At 40.2% G+C, this 21,638-nt stretch overlaps 1 protein-coding gene across 1 annotated transcript in view; it reads left to right on the forward strand.

The window, feature by feature from the left end:
• The window catches only part of IL31RA (interleukin 31 receptor A), a 70,409-nt gene that overhangs the window by 16,732 nt on the left and 32,039 nt on the right, over positions 1-21,638 (forward strand). Inside the window, 5 exon segments of the mRNA XM_077817246.1 lie at positions 2,805-2,822; positions 4,935-5,231; positions 7,014-7,134; positions 7,814-7,977; positions 19,087-19,167. Of these exon segments, the coding sequence (XP_077673372.1) occupies positions 2,805-2,822; positions 4,935-5,231; positions 7,014-7,134; positions 7,814-7,977; positions 19,087-19,167 (681 nt within the window).

Below are 21,638 nucleotides of genomic sequence, written 5' to 3' on the forward strand. Positions count from 1 at the left end.
CTGTACTCACATGGGCATGGTTACAAGCCCCTGGATTGTGAGCTCCCCACATCTTTGTATGCATTTGTATAACCCCTACCACAACAGGGCCCTGATTCTGATTGGATCCATCAGTGATGAATAATAAATAAATATAAAAAAAAGGATTTAGTAAACAGGGAATAGACAAGGCAAAAAATTGTCCATTGTTGACATGGGAGAGAGTGGAAATAACATATGCCTCTTAAAATCCAGGATAACTTGAGTGTATGCATAAATAAATAACATGGAAATAAGGACATTATTATCAGCATGTTACACTTAAACTTTTACTGTCCATCAGTAACTCATCTGAGAATCTGGGTTATGTTTCAGCAAAGCACTTATGAAAATAAATGACTCCACTGACTTTGGTGGGAGTTTGGGGGTTATGCTTAATGTTTAGCACATGGTAAAGTGCTTTGCTGAATTAAGGCCTTAATGGATGGAGCTAACCCCTTTATAGACAGAAAAGAAAACCCTTCTAAGAGATTTTATTTTGAGTTATATCTTCCTAAAAAGTGCCTATCCTAGGCTTATTACTATACAGTAACTACATTGCAGTGTTGACCTATAATACCCAATAGAGTAACTGATTTCATAATGCTTATTAATGCATATATTGCGACACATGTACCACATCCCTCCTGTTGAAGTATGATTCTCTGAACAGAGTCGAGGTTTGTTGGTAAGAGGATGTGAGGAAGTTTCTAAATTAGTAATTAGGGATTCCAATAAGGCAAAACATTATCAATTTGACTTCCTCCTTTGGGAAATACAGTCAACTGGAAAAAAGACTTAAAAATAAATAAATGTTAATTTACCTTTGTATTTATTTTATGTATGGATTATTGTAGTGGTGTACAGCACTGAGAGAGATGGAGGAGGTGCCCTATCAGTTGAAATAAATAACTTTTTATGTCTATTTTATTACAGTGTTCCCTGCTCCCATTTATTGTAAAGAAAATGTTCTACTGTTTGCTTTGCATATTTACTGTGCTTTGCAGAACCTACAAAGCAGGTAGGATGAAACACTTCTGTATTACTAACTTATCTTATTTTAAGAAATCTTTCCAAAGAAAAGGAAAAACTGCTATCTTTTGAAGAGTAACTGAATGGAAAAAGTACATTTAAAACACTAGGATTTCAATTAGGTATGTACTAAATATCTAATTGTGTTCAGCTGTATCCCAATTAATTGGAAATGGTATTTGGTGGAGTAGTGTACAGCATAGAGCAACAAATGAAGTAATCACAGATATTGTAATTGATCTTAATTTACTATTAAAGCTGATAGCAAATACTGGCATTATATTTATTTAGTCTCATTATAAACTCACAGAACAAACCACATTAGTTAGATAATTCTTTCCCTGTTCCTTAGGGAAGAGGAGGGCATCTGTATTGGAAAGCCATGACAAAGCTTCTCATTGTCAGCCAGTCAGGATGCAGTATTTTTGGAGAATTTTAAACTAAACAAATGTGAACTAACAGTATTTAATATGTAAAGGCAAGAGGTGGACAGCCTCATATTCCCTATTCAGAGACAAATTTAATAAACCTTAATGTTCATATATTCACAATTTAAAGAGTTAGTATTTGTCTTCAGTGCAAAATAGTATTTGAGATTCCAATTTTCCTTTATCCTTAGAACAGGAAATAACAGTGCTAATATGGCAAAATATGGAGTCTTTAGTGGCTATATCGGCAGTTCACATGCAAATTGTTATGCATTACTTTAAAATCTTTGCACAGTTATCACAAGACAGGCAACAAGGTCACGTGTAAAGGGAATTTTGCCTCTTTTTGTCTTTGGGTTGCATGCAAGAAATATACAAATGTCTTCAGAAGCCAGAACACTCCATGAAAGGGGTACAGCTGAACAGTTGCATATCAGATATATCACTATGCAACCAGTATTTAAAATCTTTGATTTGGACACTTGTGTAACAAAAGAAGTAAACAGACAATTCAACCTACGTAAATGTATACATTTAGGTTAAGATATGGCATTAGAGAAAAACAGCAAAAAGCATGGAAGAGATGAGTTCCCTTTGTTGGGGTGCAGAAGTAAAAAGGAATCAAAGATCACCTACATATGAAAGCAGTTTTGGAAGCTTTGTATTTTAGTCACGTTAGTGTTTGTGCGTCATGGTACAGGACACCACTGAAAAGTAAAGGAAATTTTCTTTTTGAAACTTCCCTAACAAATGGTGTTTGAGAGGAGAGCTGGGTTAATAGTGTGTAGCATAGAGGGAAATGACACACATTCAGAACAAAATTTGACTATTTCACTGATTAAGAAGTGATCATTATCTAGTTCAAAGTGCTAGACCGCCACCCTATCTGCTTCTTATTTTCATATTCATAGTACAGGTCATTCTAATGAAGGAGAGTTTTGTGTGTGTAATGTGTTTGTTTATAATATCAGCTATGTTAAAAGAATGTTATTGAGGTTGCAAAGTCAAGCACTAAAAAGTTAGGAATTGTCAGAATTAAGATTGCCCATATATCTTAAATTATTTTTTTCTATATGGAAAATTTGAACCCAAATAGTTAGTTTGGCAAAATTATAAGCAACTGGAAACAGGATATTATAATAGGAAGTATCAGACAACCTTAATAATACACTGTGATACCAACCTCTCCTATTATGAGAGATGAAACATATGGCAACCTCTAGGGGCAGGATGCATGGCTCAGCTAGCTGTAATAAAATGATCACAAATGATTTTGTTCTGTACCCTTCCCCCAGAATCTAACGCCTGCTTCCTTTTTCTCTTCAGGTGCAGTGAATGCAATAGGTAAGTGGGGAGTGAAAGAGGGATGCCTTGGTGTGTTTGTCCCTCCTTTTTAGTTTCAGGTCCCCTCTTGAAAAACATTTCCACCTGAGACTCAGGAGCCAAAGAGGTTGTAGATGGATATTCTCTGCTGGTTTTTTCACCTGTTGGAACTTTCTTCATTTCACTTTCTGCTTGATGACTCTGTTTACTGCTAAAATTCAAATTAAGTAGAGTACCCATTTCTTTGTTTAGGACAGACCTGTTTGCCAACTTCCATCTGGGCAGGGCTGTGACATTTGGAACATGTGTTAATAACACCATACAGGGGAATTGTATAACTTCACATACAATGTTGCCACACATATTTTACTGGGACAATACTGACCAGCAAATTATGGGTTTTGAAATGATACATTGCAAGGCATGCTTTGCACAGAGATTATTACAATAAGGTGTAAGGTGTGACTATAGGGGTGTATTCTGTCACAGACAGTTCCTCAGATTTGTCTCTTAAAAATGGCTCGGGTGGGGAGTCTCCCTCACAACATCTGCAGTGAATACCTGTGCAAAGATTTAATTTATCTTCTCCTCAATGGCCTGGTCTGTCTTGAGTGCTCCTTTAGCACCTTGATTGTCCAGTGGCTCTACTGATTGGTAGGCTTCCTGCTTCTCATGTACTTAAATTTTTTTGCTGTTTGAGTCATTTGCTAGTTGCTCTCCAAATTCTTTTTGGACGCATAATTATACTTTTACACTTGATTTGCCAGAGTTTGTTCCTTTCTATTTTCTTCAGCAGGATTTGACTTCCAATTTTCATCTCTAATCGCCTCTTCATGCTGTCCAGAGATGATGTGTCCAGTCAATATGAGGATAGTTGAAATCCAACATTATTACCGAGTTTTCTATTTTTGTGGTTTTTCTAAATCTCCCTGAGCATTTCACAATTACTATCACCATCTTGATGAGGTAGTCAGTTGTATATTTCTGCTGCTCTACTCTTATTATTCAAGCATGGAATTTCTAGCTGTAGAGATTCTGTGGTACAGTTGGATTCATTTAGATTTTTACTGTATTTGACACTATGCTTTCTTTCACATATAGTTTCACACTCCCACCAGCCCAATCTATTCTGTTATTCCTATATATTTTGTACCCTGATATTATGTTGTCCCATTGATTGTCATCGTTAGATCAAGTTTTTGTGATGCCTGTTATTTCAATATCCTCATTTAATACCAGGCACTCAAGTTCACCCATCTTAGTATTTAGACTATTATTGAGGGTGTGGGTGATGTCAGGGCCTATGCATCTTGAATGCTGGTCCACAGGGCTCTGAGGCGCTAGTATGTTCCAGCCTGTCACTCAGTGCCCTTGCAATTTTTGCTTTGCACATAAGGGAATCCCTAATTGGCAAATAGGGCCAGAAAGAGGGATAGGAAGTATATTTAAGAGGATTATCTGGAATCAGACTGTGGACATACTATTTCAACAATGTATTATGGTTCTGTACTTATTGCAACTTTAGTTTGGTGTTTCAAGTTTTTCCTTTCACTTCTGTGTTAGTGTGAGAAATTTAATTAATTCGTTAAAGGTGAAATACCTTAATACAGGACCTGGGTTGCTGATTGTAGTGACAACTGTTCACTGAGATCTGGGAAAATAAAGCTTAACTTACAAGGGGGCTCCACTTGTTTGAATAAGTTGAAGTAGGATACTGTTTAAATTTGACACCAGGAGTTCTCAAGCTGTGCTGCGGTAAGGAATGCGTTTTAATGGGGATTATCATGTGAACTGCTTATTCTCCCATTCAGGATCATCTAATGATCCAGTGGCAACTAAGGCAGTTACATACATGGACAAATTAAATACTTTATTAGTTTTACTTTTAATTTCAGTGTAGATGTTCAGGAGACTAAGTTCTGGGACACCCCCCCCCCCCCGGGGTCTCAGAGAGCCCAAATATCTACACTACAGTTAAACAACCCCTTAGCCCGAGCCCTGCGATCCTGAGTCAGCTGACACAGGCCAGCCATGGGTGTTTAATTACAGTGTAGACATACCCATAGCCTGTAATGGTAAATGAAGCTATCTTTTTAAAAAAATGTTTGATTTGTCTGACTCTTTTTTTTTTAGATAGAAATTCTATGAGAAATGCTTACATTTCTCCTCAGTCTCCTGAAATTGAAAGAGGTTCGACCTTAAAACTTCTTTGCACTCTGGGAAACTACAATATGCCTTACAGAAATGCAAGTCACATTATCTGGAAGTTGAATCAGAATTTGATTGCACAAGAAAACTACAACATTATCAATGAAACTGTTTCTCGTGTAACCATCCATAATTTCACCAATGAAAGTGCACATGTGAAATGCTTAATTAAATATCTAGATAAAGAACAACTTCTTGTTCACACCGAAGTTAAATCTGGTTGTAAGTAGAATTATGTGATTTTGAAATTAAAAGTTTTTAAAAGATACTAATGTAAATGATACCCTTCATAGTTATAGTTGACAACCTTTAAATGTTTTAAAATTATTAATCCATTTGTTAGTTTGTTGTATTTTAGGACATGTGTGTGCAAGCATTTTTTCCTGTTTTTTCTGAAATGACACAGGAGTACCTGCTTCCCTTACTGATGCGTGTTCATAGTTCTTGACTTCCATGGGCTTTTATTCAAGCTCTTAGATGTTAAAGTGTTACGTCTAGTCTACCCTACCCTAACAATCACCAGGGAAGATACTGAGTAAGCTTCTCTTGTCCAGCAAATTATAATTGCCGTATAAGCTGTCTGAAAGTGATGGCCTTTTGAATAAACATGCATTTCAGTCTAAAGCTCCTGTGAATGGGGATGAATTAAGGCAGGGTCTACAGATTCATGCTCAGGGCTGAGAGGGGGCAGGTGCTTAATTTGTGCCAGAGCTTGCTGGGGCTGAGCCCCGGCACCTCTAGGCTTGGCAGTTCATAGCCCCGGCACCTCTAGGCTTGGCAGTTCATAGCCCCGGCACCTCTAGGCTTGCCGCATCAATTATGAAAGTAAAAAAGTTGCCTGGGCCCCAGCATATAGATGCTTGAGCCTTGGCACCTCTTTCATTACAAATTGAGCACTGGAGGGAGCCAATGCGTCAGTAAAGTTGGGATCCAAGGATCAGTGCAGTAAAGTCCACCACTAGAGAGGAGAGTAGAAAGCAGCAAGTCCAGTGTGCCACAAGCACTTTAACAAAAGAGAGGTCCATTGATTTTTGTTATCTTGGGTGGGGGAGGGCAGCTTTAGTTTGAGGGGTACTTCAGTTGGGTTGTTCCATTGAGACTAGTTTCATCCTACTCAGCTCCCACTCTTCCTCATGGGGAGCCTGGTTTTGACACAGAAACATCTTTGGAGTCTCATATTATCCTAGATGGCTCCCAACTGTAAAGGTTACGGTGGGTTTCCTTTTTAGGGTAGAGGTATTCTAGCTTTTAGGAGATGGAGGAAATCAGCGGTCTCTTTAGTGTGAGGTGCTGACAAATGATATAGGTAACTCCCCTAACCCTCAAAGTCAAAGGCTCATGCAAGGTCCTTAGATCAGTGATATTACTGGTTGTGGAGTCGGATGCTTAGAAGGAACCAGTAGGAACTCTGCCTTTTCAGAGGCTGGCTGCTTCTCTCCCTGACTACTAAACTTTCATGGCATTTCCTTCCTTTATTCCAAAGAGCTAATTTGGCCTTCAGCCCCAACCCAGTACATCTGTGGGAAGTCTAAGCAGGGAGTTAATTCCCTGCCTTTGCATCACATTATCACTGGTTCTATGGTTTGGTTTTGTAATACAATAGAAAACTTGAGGGTGCATCTTATTTATGAGGCAAGTAATATATATATCTGTATATCTATATCGAGAGAGAGAATCACAAATATATATCCTGAGCGAAATAAACTTGGAGACTGAAATTGGCCCATGATAAGATTGCTACTGAAAGTACTTCCAAGCCTGCTTTTTTTTTACTATACCAAAATGCTTAGTTATATATTTTTTGAGAATTAATTTGGGTAAAAACATTTGTTTGAGTTCTAAGGGCAGTAGTGAGTCAACGTAGGGATATGTATATTGTAAATTTACTGAAATTTGCCATGAAGCTAAGCCTTCTGACTGGCTGAGATCATACTATTTCTGTACAGTATTCAATTATATGTTTTTTTTCTTAGAGTTTAATTCTCTTTTTTTATCTGATTATAGTTCCACCAAGCACACCGGGGAATATTTCCTGCATTTACCATTACAATGTTAAATTTACTTGCAGTTGGATTCCAGGAAAAGAAACATACCTTACAACAAAATATACTCTTGTTAGAAAGCGGTAAGTATAGGACTTCGGCTATGGTGGGTGGAGACTGTCACCTTCTGGTCACCAGTTTAACTTGAGGCCTGTAATTAGTAAAGTTGTCCTACTCTGTTGTCTTTTTAGTCTCTTGTGTTAAATAAATTAATGCTTTTAATCCACTATTTAATGGGCAGATGTTCATATCATAATTTGGCATTTATATCCTTATTTGCAATCTTACCAAAGAAATCAAAAACTGAATGTATATGGAGACCTAACTGACCTTTTCAAACTAAATGTGGTGCTTCAAAGTCAGGGTGGAGGCATCTTGGTGGAGTATAGTGAAGAAACTTTCCTTGTCATTGCATCTATCATAAGAATAAATAAATGACTTTTTTCCTCCAAGGCTTTCAACTGAAAATCACTTAAAACAAGCTCCCTACCATCCTGTCTGGCTACACCAAATTTGATTACTTTGTAGTAATGTGTCTTACACATAAGAATGCTTTGGAATAAGTAATAGAATCATAGAAGATTAGGGTTGGAAGAGTTTCTTATTGTGGCTGTCAAGATAAAATATCTAGAGAGAAAATATACACTTGATGCAAAATGAATTTTAATGAAGAGTTGTTGAAGATAGCCTCTAAGTATTTTTTCTGTGTTTTAGAATGATTTTAAGTGTTTTCCTCTTTCTGCTCTTTTTTTTTGGTAATAGACCCATTTTTATGGCGACAGATTGTGATGGTATTTGCCAAACAAATCAAAGTGTATGCTATTTATTTTATCCATTCACTGATCGAGACTACGTTAATGTGAGAGAGGAAGATGCTTTAGTTGAAGACCAAATGGATTTTCACTCTATACAAGATATAAAATCAGGTAATTTGATGTACATATCAATAGTTGATGACCATAGAGTAGATTCATTAAGTTATTAATAACTTCATTTCCTGGATATTCCTGGACAAAAAGTACATTAAGATGGAGCCAGTGTTGAGAGTACATATTTGATAAGCTTCTTAAGGGCAAAAAAAGAAAAAAAAATTACTGGGATGTTGTTGTTAACCCAAAACCAAGTATTACTAATGCAGGAAATTCACAGTTAAGGTTGCAGGAATTTCACAATTAAGTTACAGTTAAAAGGAACCCACACATGATAAGATAAGAATACAGCTGGTTGGAAAAACTTTGACTGAACCATTTTCTGTTGGAATATGTAGTTTGGTTGAAATACTTTGCAAAATCATGTCTATTTTGCCAATATTTGGTGATGAAGAAAAATGAGAAAAAGTTCTGACAATATTGAAACATCACATTTCAACATTTTTGTCAGAAAAAATTTTGGTTTTTCATTTGAAATAACTTTGTTTTGAATTGTTTTAAAATTTTGTATTGTTCGTTATATAAAAATCAAAACAAAACAATTAATTTAATTTTTGTCAAAATGAAACATTTAAGTCAATCTGAAATTATTTTTATTTCCAGAATTTTCTTTTGCAAATAATTTTGAAATTTTCCAATTCAGAATGAAGCCAAACTTTAAAATCTCAAAATTTTGTGTGAAATGGAAAATCCATCCTCCGCTGAGCTCTAGTGAGAAATACTCAGTAAGGCACTTCTTGCAAATACTATGTCCATATATTAATTGTTGTTTATTAAAAGTAATCCATAACCATTGTGTTTTGACTGGCTATTTAATGAGCAGTTCTATTTTGTTCATAGAATAATGTGTATTATAAGTGTACGCATTTCCTATCAGTGGGAGCTGTTGGTGCCCACTACCTCTGAAAATCTGCCCACCATCTTTTTAAAGACCACCCCAAGACAAAATGTGCTATTTAAGACTGGAACTACTTTTCTGAAACCAACTTCCTGATGTCCAGATCAGTTTTGGGATGGCTACATACATTCAATAAAACCTGTGACTGTTGGGCAATTGGAGTGTTTTTACTATTCAATTTAATATGAAATGTCTGTCAACAAACTTACTTGTGCTTTCAAAGACTGTTGCAGAAATAGCAGCCTCCAAACAGGTCACTGATAGAGAGGAATTTGGTTTGCTTGGTAATTGTGTGCACACAGACAATATCGCTTTTAATACAGCCAAATATAAAGTCCTACATCTAGGAACAAAGAATCCAGGCCATGCTTGCAGGATGGGGAAATCTATCCTGGGAAGTAGTAATCTGAAAAAGATTTGGCATCAGCTGAACATGAGCTCTGAGTGCAACTTTATGGCCAAAAGGGCTAATATAATCCTCGGATGTGTAAACAGGAATCTCAAGTAGGAGTAGGGAGGTTATATTATCTCTGGATTTGGCACTGGAGTGACTGTTTCTGGAATACAATTTCTAGTTCTGTTGTCCACAATTCAAGAAGGATGTTGATAAGCTGGAGAAGGTTCAGAAAAGAATCATAAGAACAATTAAAGGATTAAAAAACATGCCTTATTAGTAAAAGACTGCGAGCACTCAATCTGCTTAGTTTAACAAAGAAAAGATGAATGGGATTTGTTTACAGTCTATAAGTACCTACATGGGGAACATAAATTTGATAATGGGCTCTTTAATCTAGAACAGTGGTTCTCAAACTTTTTTTCTTCAAGGACCACTTGAAAATTGCTGAGGTCTCAGCAGACCACTTAATGACCTTTCCAAATGTTGTTTGTATCGTTAGCTAACTATTATAAAGTGCTTTGGATAAAAACACTATATAAAAAAATCTTAATAATAAAAAACATTTTTTTGTTCTACAAATAAAAGCACACAACTCATATTTTAATATCAATAGTCTTACCTTTCTAATGCGATGGATGTGCCCTCTCTCCCCCACTGAATCAGCCCCCAAACTGGGGCTGGGAGGAGGGGGCGGACTCTCACCGACAGCCGCAGCCCTGGGGTGGGGAAAGTCACTTCTTTCTCTGGCCGCCGCAGCCCTGCGCATCCCAACCCTCCACCCCAACTGCTTTCTCCTTGGGGGACTTGCAGGGCATAAGCCCCTGGGATTTAGGCATGTAAGTCCTGCAACAAGCCCGTGCCAACAGGCAACCCCCACAACACGTGCTTAAAGTGTCTGTGGGAAGCACATCAAGCGGACAAGTGCAGGATTTGTAAAGGGTTTTGCCCCAGAACAAAAAAGGAGTGAGACTTTTGCCTCAAGCAGCTCCTTATGGAGGTGGCACTCAGACTGCAACCTACATCAGTGTGGCAAGACCCAGCACCGAGCTCAACAGTGCGCCGTGTCCCGGCAGCAGTGGTAGACAAGGCACCATGGAAGGACTCTGGCACAGACCCGCGGCACCACCGCTCCCCAGGATCGAAACCGGAGGGATCCTGTTCCCTGATGCAGAAGCAGCACTAGCAGCAGGGGAGGAGTGGATCTCTGACTCAGAGATTTCATCCCTTTGGAGCTGGCCAATGGAGTGCATCCCAGAGAGGAGCACCCAGGGCCAAAGACTTCGGAGCTGGCACTGTTGACTTCGGCCCTGCAAGGGGGACCGTCGAGTCCAGTGCCGTTGGACTCCCCGAGCCAGGTAATTGAGGAGGTGGAATTGCCATCCATCCCGGACACATTTGAGGCCATGAGAGACCTTATTGCCATGATGGCACCACAGTCCCCGGTCCTTCGAGCCAAGCCTCCGGTGGGGGTTTCCCCAGGTTGATCTGTTTGCCACCGGGAGCAACAGAAAGTGCCTAGTGTTCTGCTCCTTCCAGAAACACAGCTCTGGCTCAATCCCAGACGCAGTCCTGCTACCCCAGGGAGGCCACCTGCTCTACGTGTTTTCCCCCGTTCCCTCTCACAAGGTCCTACTCAAGGTCTGCAGGGACGGGGCAGAGATAATTCTGGTAGGACCAGTGTGGCCTCGACCACATTGGTACACCACACTCCTGGAACAGTCAGTGGATGCTCCGGTCATGTTGCCTCTCCTCCTTGACTTGATCGCTCAAGACCACGGTCGCCTTTGTCACCCTGACCTGCAGTCCCTCCACCTCATGGCTTGGAAGATTCATGGCTGAACCCCATGGAGCTTCTGTGCTCAGAACAAGTAAGGGAGGGCCCACTCAGCAGCAGGAAGCCCTCCACTAGAGCCACATATCTGGAAAAGTGGAAAAGATTTACTACTTGGTGTGACCAGCGTCGTACACCCCCTTGTCAGGCACCTGAAACAGCAAGGCCTGGCAGCGTCCTCCATAAAGGTACACCTTGCTGCTATCTCGGCCTTCCACCTGGGAGCATCTAGATGCTCCATCTTCACCAACCCTGTGGTTGGTCAGTTCCTCAAGGGTCTGGAACACCTACATCACAAGATCATACAGCCTGTCCCTATGTGGGACTTTAACCTGGTCCTGTCCAGGCTAATGGGGGCCCCCATTTGAAGCGCTGGTGACTTGCTCCTTTTTCTATCTGTCATGGAAGGTAGCCTTTCCGGTCACCATTACATCAGCAAGGAGAGTGTCTGAGTTAAAGGCCCTTACCTCAGACCCACCTTATATGGTTTTCCACAGGGATAAGGTGCAACTCAGACCTCACCCAGTCTTTCTTCTTAAGGTTGTGTCACACTTCCACACTAGTCAGGACATTTTCCTGCCTGTTTTTTATTCTAAGCCTCATGCCAGTAGCCGTGATCAGAGGCTGCACTCCCTGGATGATCAATGAGCATGAACTTTTTAAATCGAACGCACTAAGCCATCCAGGAAGTCGAACCAGTTGTTCATAGTGGTGGCAGACCAGATGAAAGGACTCCCGGTCTCATCTCAAAGAATATCCTCCTGGATCACAGCATGCATCCGTATGTTCTATGAGCTGGCCAAAATACCAACCCCATCTCTTATGGCACGCTTCACGAGCGCTGAGGTCTCATCAGCGGCGTTCCTGGCCTAGGTCCTGATGCAAGAAATCTGCAGGTCAGCAACTTGGTCCTCGGGACATACATTCACCTCTCATTACACCATCGTCCAACATGCCAGAGATGATACAACTTTTGGTAGAGCAGTGCTCCAATCAGTGATTCCATAACTCCAACCTCACGGCCTAGGTAAGGCTTGGGAGTCACCTAATTGCAATCGATATGAGCAATCACTCAAAGAAAAAAGTTACTCACCTTCTCGTAACTATTGTTCTTCGAGATATGTTGCTCATATCCATTCTCAACCTGCTTGCCTTCCCCTCTGTCGGAGTAACCGGCAAGAAGGAACTGAGGAGGCACCAGGTTGGCAGGGTCATATATTGAGTGCCATGAAGGCACCATTCCAGGGGGCTCCACAGCTGACCCGACGGGTGCTGCTAGGGGGAAAAACTTTCCAACGACTGTGCATGTGGCACGCACGCACCTAATTGGAATGGATATGAGCAACACATCTCAAAGAACAACAGTTATGAGAAGGTGAGTAACCGTTTGTTCTTTTTTCTCCCCCACTACTGGAGAACTGGCTACGACAATATCCAAATCTGAAATTGACCTTGTTTGTTTAATACTTTAGACTGAAGTTAGATGCAGAGCAGATGCAGTTTACATTGCATCATTGGTTATACCAGGTTTGGGCAGAGATTGTTTTTTATCTTGATAGTTTTCATCCGCCACATAACTAAGAGTTTTCCTTGGTAACTGTTCTGCTGGTTCAACTAAAGAAGGAAATCCATTAGTTTAAGACAAGAAAAGTTATCTACAGAAGACTAGAAGTACTAAAAAAAAATTAAATGTACTATAACAACATGATATTTTCCTGAAGATGAATTCTTGTTTTTATTTCATTTTACAGTCTCTGCAGACAAGACAAAAAATATTACCTGCATTTATTTTTATGATGGCTGTTGTGTTCACAGATGGACTGCAAGAAAAGTTACCTATCTTAAAAAAACAAAATATGCTCAGGTTAATATTCAGTAAGTATCTAATACCTTTCTCATAAGAAAGTTTTGGAATGATTGAAGTCTAAACTAACTGTACATATTTAATTTGCAGTAACAGTACTTGGCATTAATACACACTTTACATTTTCAGGCTGCTGTAAAACATTAATTAACCCTCAACACAGCCGGGAGGTAGATTGTCAAGTATTATCCTATCCTAAAATAGGCAAACACACAGAAGGGTAAAATGGCTTGACGAGAGCACACATTAAATCAATGGCAAAGCTAAATTTGGAATTCAGAACTATCTAGTTCTTAGCACTTTGCACAGCTAATGAAACAGTGCTGCCTATTGTTCCTCTGCAGTCTTTCATATGTGTTTATGCATTTATTATTACCAGTTTGCTGGTATTCATTATGCAATATATTTCCATGCCCTAACCCTATCTGTTCAAACTGGAATTGAGGTTGCTGAGAAATGAACATCAACATATCCAATGTAAATGCAGATTTGAGTAGAATGATGAAAGAACAAAACTGCTGGCATCAAGGATAAATGCAGTACGAATATAAATCTCCTAGTATTCCGTTTTATACTTGCTTTGGTAAATCTGCAACTATGTTTTAATATTTTATGTTAGATAAATACAAATGGTTGGAAAATTAAATACAATAGACTTAATTCTGCCTTCAGATATGCACATATAACTTCTTTTGGCTTCAGTGATAATTGCATTGGTGTAGCAAAAGTCAGTTTTTATGCTGTTAATATTGCGGTCTCTAGTAATCAAAAAGTTTGAGATTAAGAGAAAAACAGAAGAATGGGTAGGATCACTACTAAATAAGTAAAGAAACCACTTTATAGAGGACGTGGAAGCAACAGACATTGACAGCAGCTTATATATATAATATAATTTTTTTTTAATGAGAAGTGCAGTTCACAGTGAGTGTCTGGAGAATTCTGTTGAAAGGATTGATGAGAGTAGTGAAACAATTCCTCGATAAACTGAATGAAAGAGCAGAGGTGGATGATATAAGTGTAAAGAATTAGCAGAGAAAACTGAAAAACCACTAGAGATCATTTTTAACAACTGATAGAAGAAAGGTTATGTTACAGTTTCAGAGCAATTGTACCATTATTCCCCCTCCATGGTCCATCACGTGCTTTAGGTTTCTGGCTTCTAGCCATCACCTTTCTAGAACGGAGACCTTCATCTCAGTACCTCCTTATTGGGCAATCTTTAAAGCGGCACAGTTCCCTTCCTAAGCTATGATATCCTGAGCAAGCCAGACTGCCTAAAACATTAGCATCTGCACTTTGCTATCTCTCCAGAGTATTGCTCGCAGTTATAAGTTAAACCAATCTATAAAAGCAAGCACGTTTATTCTTAAGGTGAAAGTGTTACAGAGGAAACATGAAAAACAATAAATAACCTGTATGCATACTAAAAACCTTACCAAAGGTCACCCCTAACTCCTACCTCAGGCTTTGGTAGGTGTCAGTCCTTCAAAACCCACAGCTGGGTTTTCTTTGTGGTTATAAGTTCATAGTTGTCTTACCTCTGGGCAGTTCAGCCAATCCTTTATACAGCTACAGCCTTTAATTTCCAGTCTCTGTGAACAAGTAAACAGCAACCAATCACCATCTCATCAGGGTGTAACTCCAAAAGGCTGTTTTTTTGAATAATCAGAGATTAGGAATTTGCATTAACTTCTTTCTAAGTATTCCCCAGGAAATCCACTGAACACTTGTTGTCCCAAAAGTCCATTTTTGCTTGTCTTTTAAACTTACAGGCCTCACATCTATCACATCTCCACTCTAGAAAGGTTACACACAATCCTGGCTCACAGTAATACATACACAATTCATTTAATACAATGTACTCCAAAGATACTTAAACTTAATTCAATACGGTCTCCCAGGGATGTGGCAGGATGTTGTCATCTCTGTCACTCATTATATTACATAGGATTTCAGGTCAGTAAATAGAGTCCTTAAAACCAGAAGAAAAAAAAAATTGCAGGAAATTGCTGACAAGCCTAACTTCAGTATTAGCTGCCATACTTAAGCAAATAACAGGGGGATCTTACTGTAAGTACAAAGATGGAAAAAATTATTGGTCAATACTAGGTACATTTTTCGCCTACCTCTCTGCCAACCCAGGTGTAGTGGATATAATTCCTCCTACCAAAAGATGGACAGGAAAAAAAGCAAAAGTCTTCTGCTGGTGTTACCTTGGATTTGAGGGGGGTGTGTACCCCAGAATATAATTAAGACAATTGCAACTATATTATATGCATTCAGCCACCATGAATTAAGAAAATAGAACACCACATAGTTAAGGGTTAATTGGAAAGCAGGCTTCTAGTTGCAAGGTCAAAACTAACTGGCAGTTTCTGCTAAGCAGAATGGGAAGAGGGGAAAGAAAAGTAAAGAAGTGAGACTGAAAATCTTGGTGGTTGGAAGACCTTGAGTCTCGGCTCCTCTGATATTAAATGTTTATTGAAAGTTTAAAAAAGTAATGACTTAGTAGGGGGTCATTATGACCTGTGTTTTTGTAAAAGTTAGTTTTAAAAGGTTAGCTAATACAGTGTACTTTGGAGCAATTCTCTGAAGCCATCTTGAGAGATATTTTTCCTGACACCTTATCTCCCTGGTGGGTAAGCAACTGCCCTGGCTTACCTGCTGTTAATTACTCAATACCGTTCCAGAGTTGAGGTAAATATCTGGAATGTTCTAAATCTAGTGCTTCTGTCTGTATACTAGAATCTAATAAACTGGAGTTTTAGATAGAGCATACTTACTTGCTTTAATCTTTTATCAGATGGAATCGCTGTGTTCCCATTGATTTATTCTTGACACCGCCTGAAGTGAAATAGTTCAGTTGCCCCTGCTGTGGGTTCTGAAAACCCTGGGTAACACTGGCATTTACCATATATGCAGGGCCAGCTCTAGGCACCAGCTAAGCAAGCTGGTGCCTGGGGCGGCGCTGCTGAAGGGCCGGCACTCCGGCAGCAGCTCCATTGGCAATCAGTTCAGCGGCAGCTCCTCTCCGTTGTTTCCTGTGGCGGCAATTCAGCAGCGACTCTTCTAGCTCGAGTCTTGCCGTCGGCAGCAATTCGGCGGCAGCTCCCTCTGATGTTCCTGTTCTCTCCAGCGGCAGTGTATTTGTCAGGTTTTATTTATTTATTTATTTATTTTTGCCTGCTCGGGGCGGCAAAAAACGTAGAGCCAGCCCTGCATCCTGACCAGCCCATCCTTTGTTTTCTTCTTGGCTAGCTAGGCCAATTCCCGCCCCCCACCCCCCAGCACTGGATACTGCTATTGAGGCTGTTAATTTCAGGTTTTGTATAGAGGGACACCAATCATTATTTCTTACCTAATAATCTGCTTTCTCTAAGCAGTCCTGACATTTCACCCTTTCTCTTGTATTTGCAGCCTTGACATCAAATCCAGCTTTTGTGTTGATAGATTTGGGATTTTTTTTTCCTGAAAATTTTAATGAAAACATATAATAAGCAGGATTAATAGGAACACCTGTTACTAAGGTTGCCCAACACTTTACATAATACCCTATTTTCAGTTGCTCCTAACTTTGACAAACTTTAACCATTTGGGCTGAAATTTAGTTGTCTGCCTTGGGCTGATTATTATTGTTTTATCTTTTATGAAAAATTTCAGTGAAAACATTTCAGCCTTTTCTGAAAACTAGGTTAGGAAAAAATAAATTGTTTTGCAATGTTAAAAGAATTCTAGTGTCATTTTCTTTGAGATTCTCTGGTGTCCCAACGCTTTGGGCAGGGACTCAAAATTTGGCAGAAGGGATGACAATAGTATTAGGGATGTGACTTTTTGCTGTTCCTGTGAAAATCTGCCAAATGTGACCAAATTATAAGGATTTGAAAAATCTCAGTTTACACAGTCTCAATACACATGTTAGAGGTTAGCAGCTAAAATCTTTGAATAGTCCATCCTCACCAAGTACGCTCCATCCCCGCACAGCTCCTGGTGCTGACCAGACTGCACATGCACTATCCCCACAAAGTGACTGAGCATGTTTCACCAGCTCACTTGTTACTGGATTTAGGGTTGCCAACTTTCTAATAGCAGAAAACTGAGAAAGAAACTTGCCCCACCCCCTGCCCTGCCCTTTCTCTGAGGCCTTGCCCCCACTCACTCGACCTCCCCTTCATCACTTGCTCTCCTACACCCTTGCGCTGGGGCAGGGGGTTGGGATGCAGGAGGGGGTGAGGGCTCTGGCTGGGTGCGTGGGCTCTAGAATGGGGCTGAAGAGTGTGAGAGGGGGCTCTGGGCTGGGGCAGGGGGTTGAGGTGTGGGAGGGGGTGAGAGCTCTGGCTGAGGGTGCAGGCTCCAGGCTGTGAGTGGGGCTGAGGGATTTGGAGTGTGGGCTCTTGCCTGAGGCTGGGGGTGTGGGTTCTGGGGTGGGGCTAGGAATGAGGGGTTCAGGATGGGGGAAGGGGCTGGGGCAGGGATTTGGGGTGTGGATGGGAGTGCAGGGTGCAGGCTCTGGGAGGGAGTTTGGAGGTGGGAGGGAGCTCAGGGTTATGCTGAGGGTTGGGGTGAGGGATCCAGGTGGCGCTTACCTCAGGCAGCTCCCAGGAAGCAGTGACATGTTCCTCTGGATCCTAGGTGGAGGGGTGTCCAGGGGGCTCTGAGCGCCCTCCCACCACCTGCAGGCACCTCCCTCACAGCTCCCATTGGCCTAACTGGGCTGTGCCTGCGTTACCCTCACACAGTGATGCAACCTTCTTCAACCCAGGAGTGCAAAGCTGGACGTGTAGTTGCTGCTCCTGTCCACTCTGGGCCAAAGTGGGACTGGACACCAGAATGAAGGGCAGTGAGCCTTTCTCTTCTGTGCTCTCAAAGACTCCCTTGCTGGTACCCAGGCAGCATGGAGGAGGAAGCCACTTCACTTAAATGCAGAGGGGACAAGAGCTGGACCTGGTGGGAGGGAAAGGAGTAGATTAGGACAACAAGCCTGGTCTGGTCAGAAGGAACTGGTGGAGGTGGTGGGGAAGACTGGTACTGGCTGGGCAAGGAGACTGGGACTGGGAGAGAGGAAGTGGGTAGACTGAGAGGCATTGTAGTTGATGAAGAATTTTGTTTATGGTCAGATGAAATGAAACAGGTTTTGTTAGTCTCACAACACACACCATCTATGAGGAAAGTGTATGCTGAAATGGAACAAACTCTTTCAAAAAGTCTCTGTTTCCTACTTCCAGGGAATATCTTGTCACTGGTACAGTCGGGCTTGTCTTTTTCCACATTTGAAATGTATGTGGTAGTTCATTGCTTCTTGCCTTTTTCTTATGGAGGATGCTTCTGTGTTCATGCATCCTGCTATGAAATGCTTTTCAAGAGGGGTGTTACATGTGTACATCTATCTGCAATATTCCTGCTTGGGATTTTAACCTGGTATTAACAAGGCTCAGGGATTCCCCCTTAAATTGATTCTTCTGTTCACTGCTGCTCCTTGAATGTTGTTATTTTCACTGCAGTTACATCTGTTTGGATTTGTGCTGGCTGCACATATGCCTCCTTAACAGTTAACAGCTTTTAAATGGTTCTAAGACTTGAACAAAATCCTACAGTATGGATTTGCAGGGGCAATACATTGAGGGAATGGCATTTATTGGTAGTTAAGCTTCCTTTAAGAGAAGTTCACTAGAAGAACATAGCTTGTTGTATGGAATTTAGTAAATATTTGTTTTAAACTATAATTGCTAATTGAATCTAACATTTTATGAAGTGGGGTTGGTCCCAGGATATTAGAGAGACAAGGTTGGTGAGGTAATATCAACCAACTTCTGTTGACAAGAGAGACAAGCTTTTGAGCTTACACAAAGCACTTCTTCAGGTCTCGAAAGCTTCTTTCTCTCTCAAATAGAAGTTGGTCCAATAAATATTACCACCTCACCCACCTTGTCTCTCTAATTAAAACTAAGCCCATTAACTCTTTTAGTTGTCCTTGATTTAAGAAAGGGTTGAAAATTAAATTTTCTTTGTTTTTTGTGATGACAGGGATCAAAATTTGATGGATGCATTTCAAGAGGATACCTGTCAAAGCAACAATGGATCATGTTCGTTTTTCCCCCCATATATTCCATTTGCTGAAGATGATTGTTGTCAGGTGAAAGCTGAAAATGTCTTGGGTGTAGGCATATCTGATTGTGTTCCTATAAATATGAATAAAATAGGTAACTACTTTTGTAAAATACTTAGATAAAATACTACATAACAAAAGAGATCAAATAAAACCATGCTGACATTTAATTATACAGAATAACTTTCTTATAAAAATCAAGTGAAAAGCATTAAAACAAAAAATAAAAATAGAATATCAAATTGAGGATACAGCATACTTTTTTGTCTTAGCACTTGAATAATTGTTCTTCAGTTGGTTGCATTGCACTGATTTGAGTGAGTCCTCAATACGCACCTGTATTGGTGTATGATTTGCCCTAACATCCCATCTGGAGCTGCCTTCCACTGATTTTGCTGTGTCTTCTGACAGCTTCTTAAGCCAATAAACCTCCTTAAAGTTTATAAACAGATATTCCCTTCTTCTCTACCCTTATATAGCTGCCCCTCCCCACAAATGTGCCCCACTCTGCAGGACCACAGCTGATTTATTGGCTAAGACTACAATATCTGCCCCTCTGTATCCCTTCTCCACATTATTAACCCCCCTGACTATACTTTCCCTAAGTTATACTCCTAGGCATCTGCCCCTGCATGTATTGCTACCTCTCCCTTCCAGAAATGTCCTCATTTTAGTAATTGTGCTCCTCATGAGGGGATCAGCACTACCAACTGGGGGTGTTCCTGGAGGAGAAAGGGGAACAGCACAAGGGGATATACATGTCAGATTTCAGCCTTGGTCTGCAGTCCACAGTTGGACTGCTGGTTTGAGGGCACAAGCACAGAGGAGAAGTAGCAGAGAAAGAGACCCTTATCCAGGAGATTGGAATTAATGGTAGATCCTGGGTGCTCAGCACTTTTCAAAATCATGCTGCTTATTGGAGTGCCTCAATGTGGATTTACGAACCAAAGTTTAGGTCTTATTTTTGAAAATTCTGGCCTATATAAAAGAAATACCTCAAAAAGCGCCACCTTTTTCCTCTTACTTTGGTTTTGCACCTCTACCATTAAAAAATTAGCAGTGGAATACATTACTGTGGATGATTAGAACCTTGCAAATCTGCTTTATATCCATGGATCATTTTTGCAGATTGGATGTAGATACAAATTTTGTATCTGCGCGGGGCTCTATGGATGATTCAGTGGGAAAGCAGAGTCAAAGCAGTTGTGTTCTTGGATTGACAGCAAGAACATGCTATTTAAAGAAGAAACAAACCCTTCCCATGCATCCTCCACCCAAAATCCAGAACTGAATCTGCATTAGTTTGAACATTTACAAAATTTTATTAATCAAAGTACATTACCTTGCTGTTCCCTCTTAAAGTGTAATATATACTGTAAGTAGTACGTAAAATGTATTTATATATTTGAAGAGATTATCATATTGGCAAAAGCTCTTTTCATAATCTGATACATGCAGACTATGTCAGTCTGACTCTTATTACATTGCCTACACAATCACCTCAACACTTCCCTAAGTTAAGTGTCTCCTGAACAGGAACCGTCAGTTGTGTCAAATAACACTGTGGTTCTCTGATGTTCAGATTTGTCCGGTGAGAGCTCATCAACTGTTTTAAGACTTGTATGTCTCTCATTGAAAGAGGTTTTTGATTATGGTTGTGCTTCCTTGCCTTTCCATATCAATTCTTTCAGCATATTGCAATAGATCAGTATTGAAAAACTTTACCCTCATTAGTGCATTACCAATGTGTGATTAAACGCCCTTCCAGTGTTGTATACGTAATGCAGTACATTTATTTACTAATGACTGTAAGAACTAGTGTGAATTACTGATTTTTTTTTTTTTTTTTTACGGATTAGTAAATGAAGGTCAGATTCTTCAACTATCTGGCATATTAAGTAGCACTTTGACTTAAATTGGATGATTTGAAGTGCTATTCAGCATCCAAAAGGATTTTAGGATTTGGCTCTAAGTAAACAAATGGCTTTATCTTTTCCCAGAATCCCTACATTGCTCACTCCACTGTGCCATTCTTCTAGTGAATCATTTAAAATAAATAAGTCCATTATGCATATCATACAAAACCAAGCAACCATAACATTATGTTGTGTACCTCTTCCTCCCTCCATCATGCCTGATTCCACTTCTTCCTCTGTTATGCTTTGCCATAGCTTAGCTAGGATAGAATATGAATAGGATGGAGTTCACATTTTTATGTCTACATAAAGACTCTTGACAATTACAGTTCAGTTTTGTTCATGTGAAAATTCTGTCTGTGAAGTGATCACACTGAGGAAAACAGGTACAACCTCCTCAGTGGATACTTCCCAGCTGTGACACCTACCACTACATCAGCAGCAGTTGTTTAGCCTAGTCTCTCCTCTCAATACTTGCCCATTCCAGTTCTGCCACCCTTCCCTCAAACTCCTGTCGCCCCGAACTGTCTTCCAGCTGAGTTCTCCCTTATTTCTCCGGATAGGACTCAGTTGCAGCTCTGTTGTTTTCTCTGTCCTCTGCCTTTGAGAGGAGAATGTGGTACTCACATTATAAATAGAAACAATAATT

The sequence above is a fragment of the Eretmochelys imbricata genome, chromosome 5 (genome assembly GCF_965152235.1).
Source record: "Eretmochelys imbricata isolate rEreImb1 chromosome 5, rEreImb1.hap1, whole genome shotgun sequence".
Lineage (NCBI taxonomy): Eukaryota > Metazoa > Chordata > Testudines > Cheloniidae > Eretmochelys > Eretmochelys imbricata.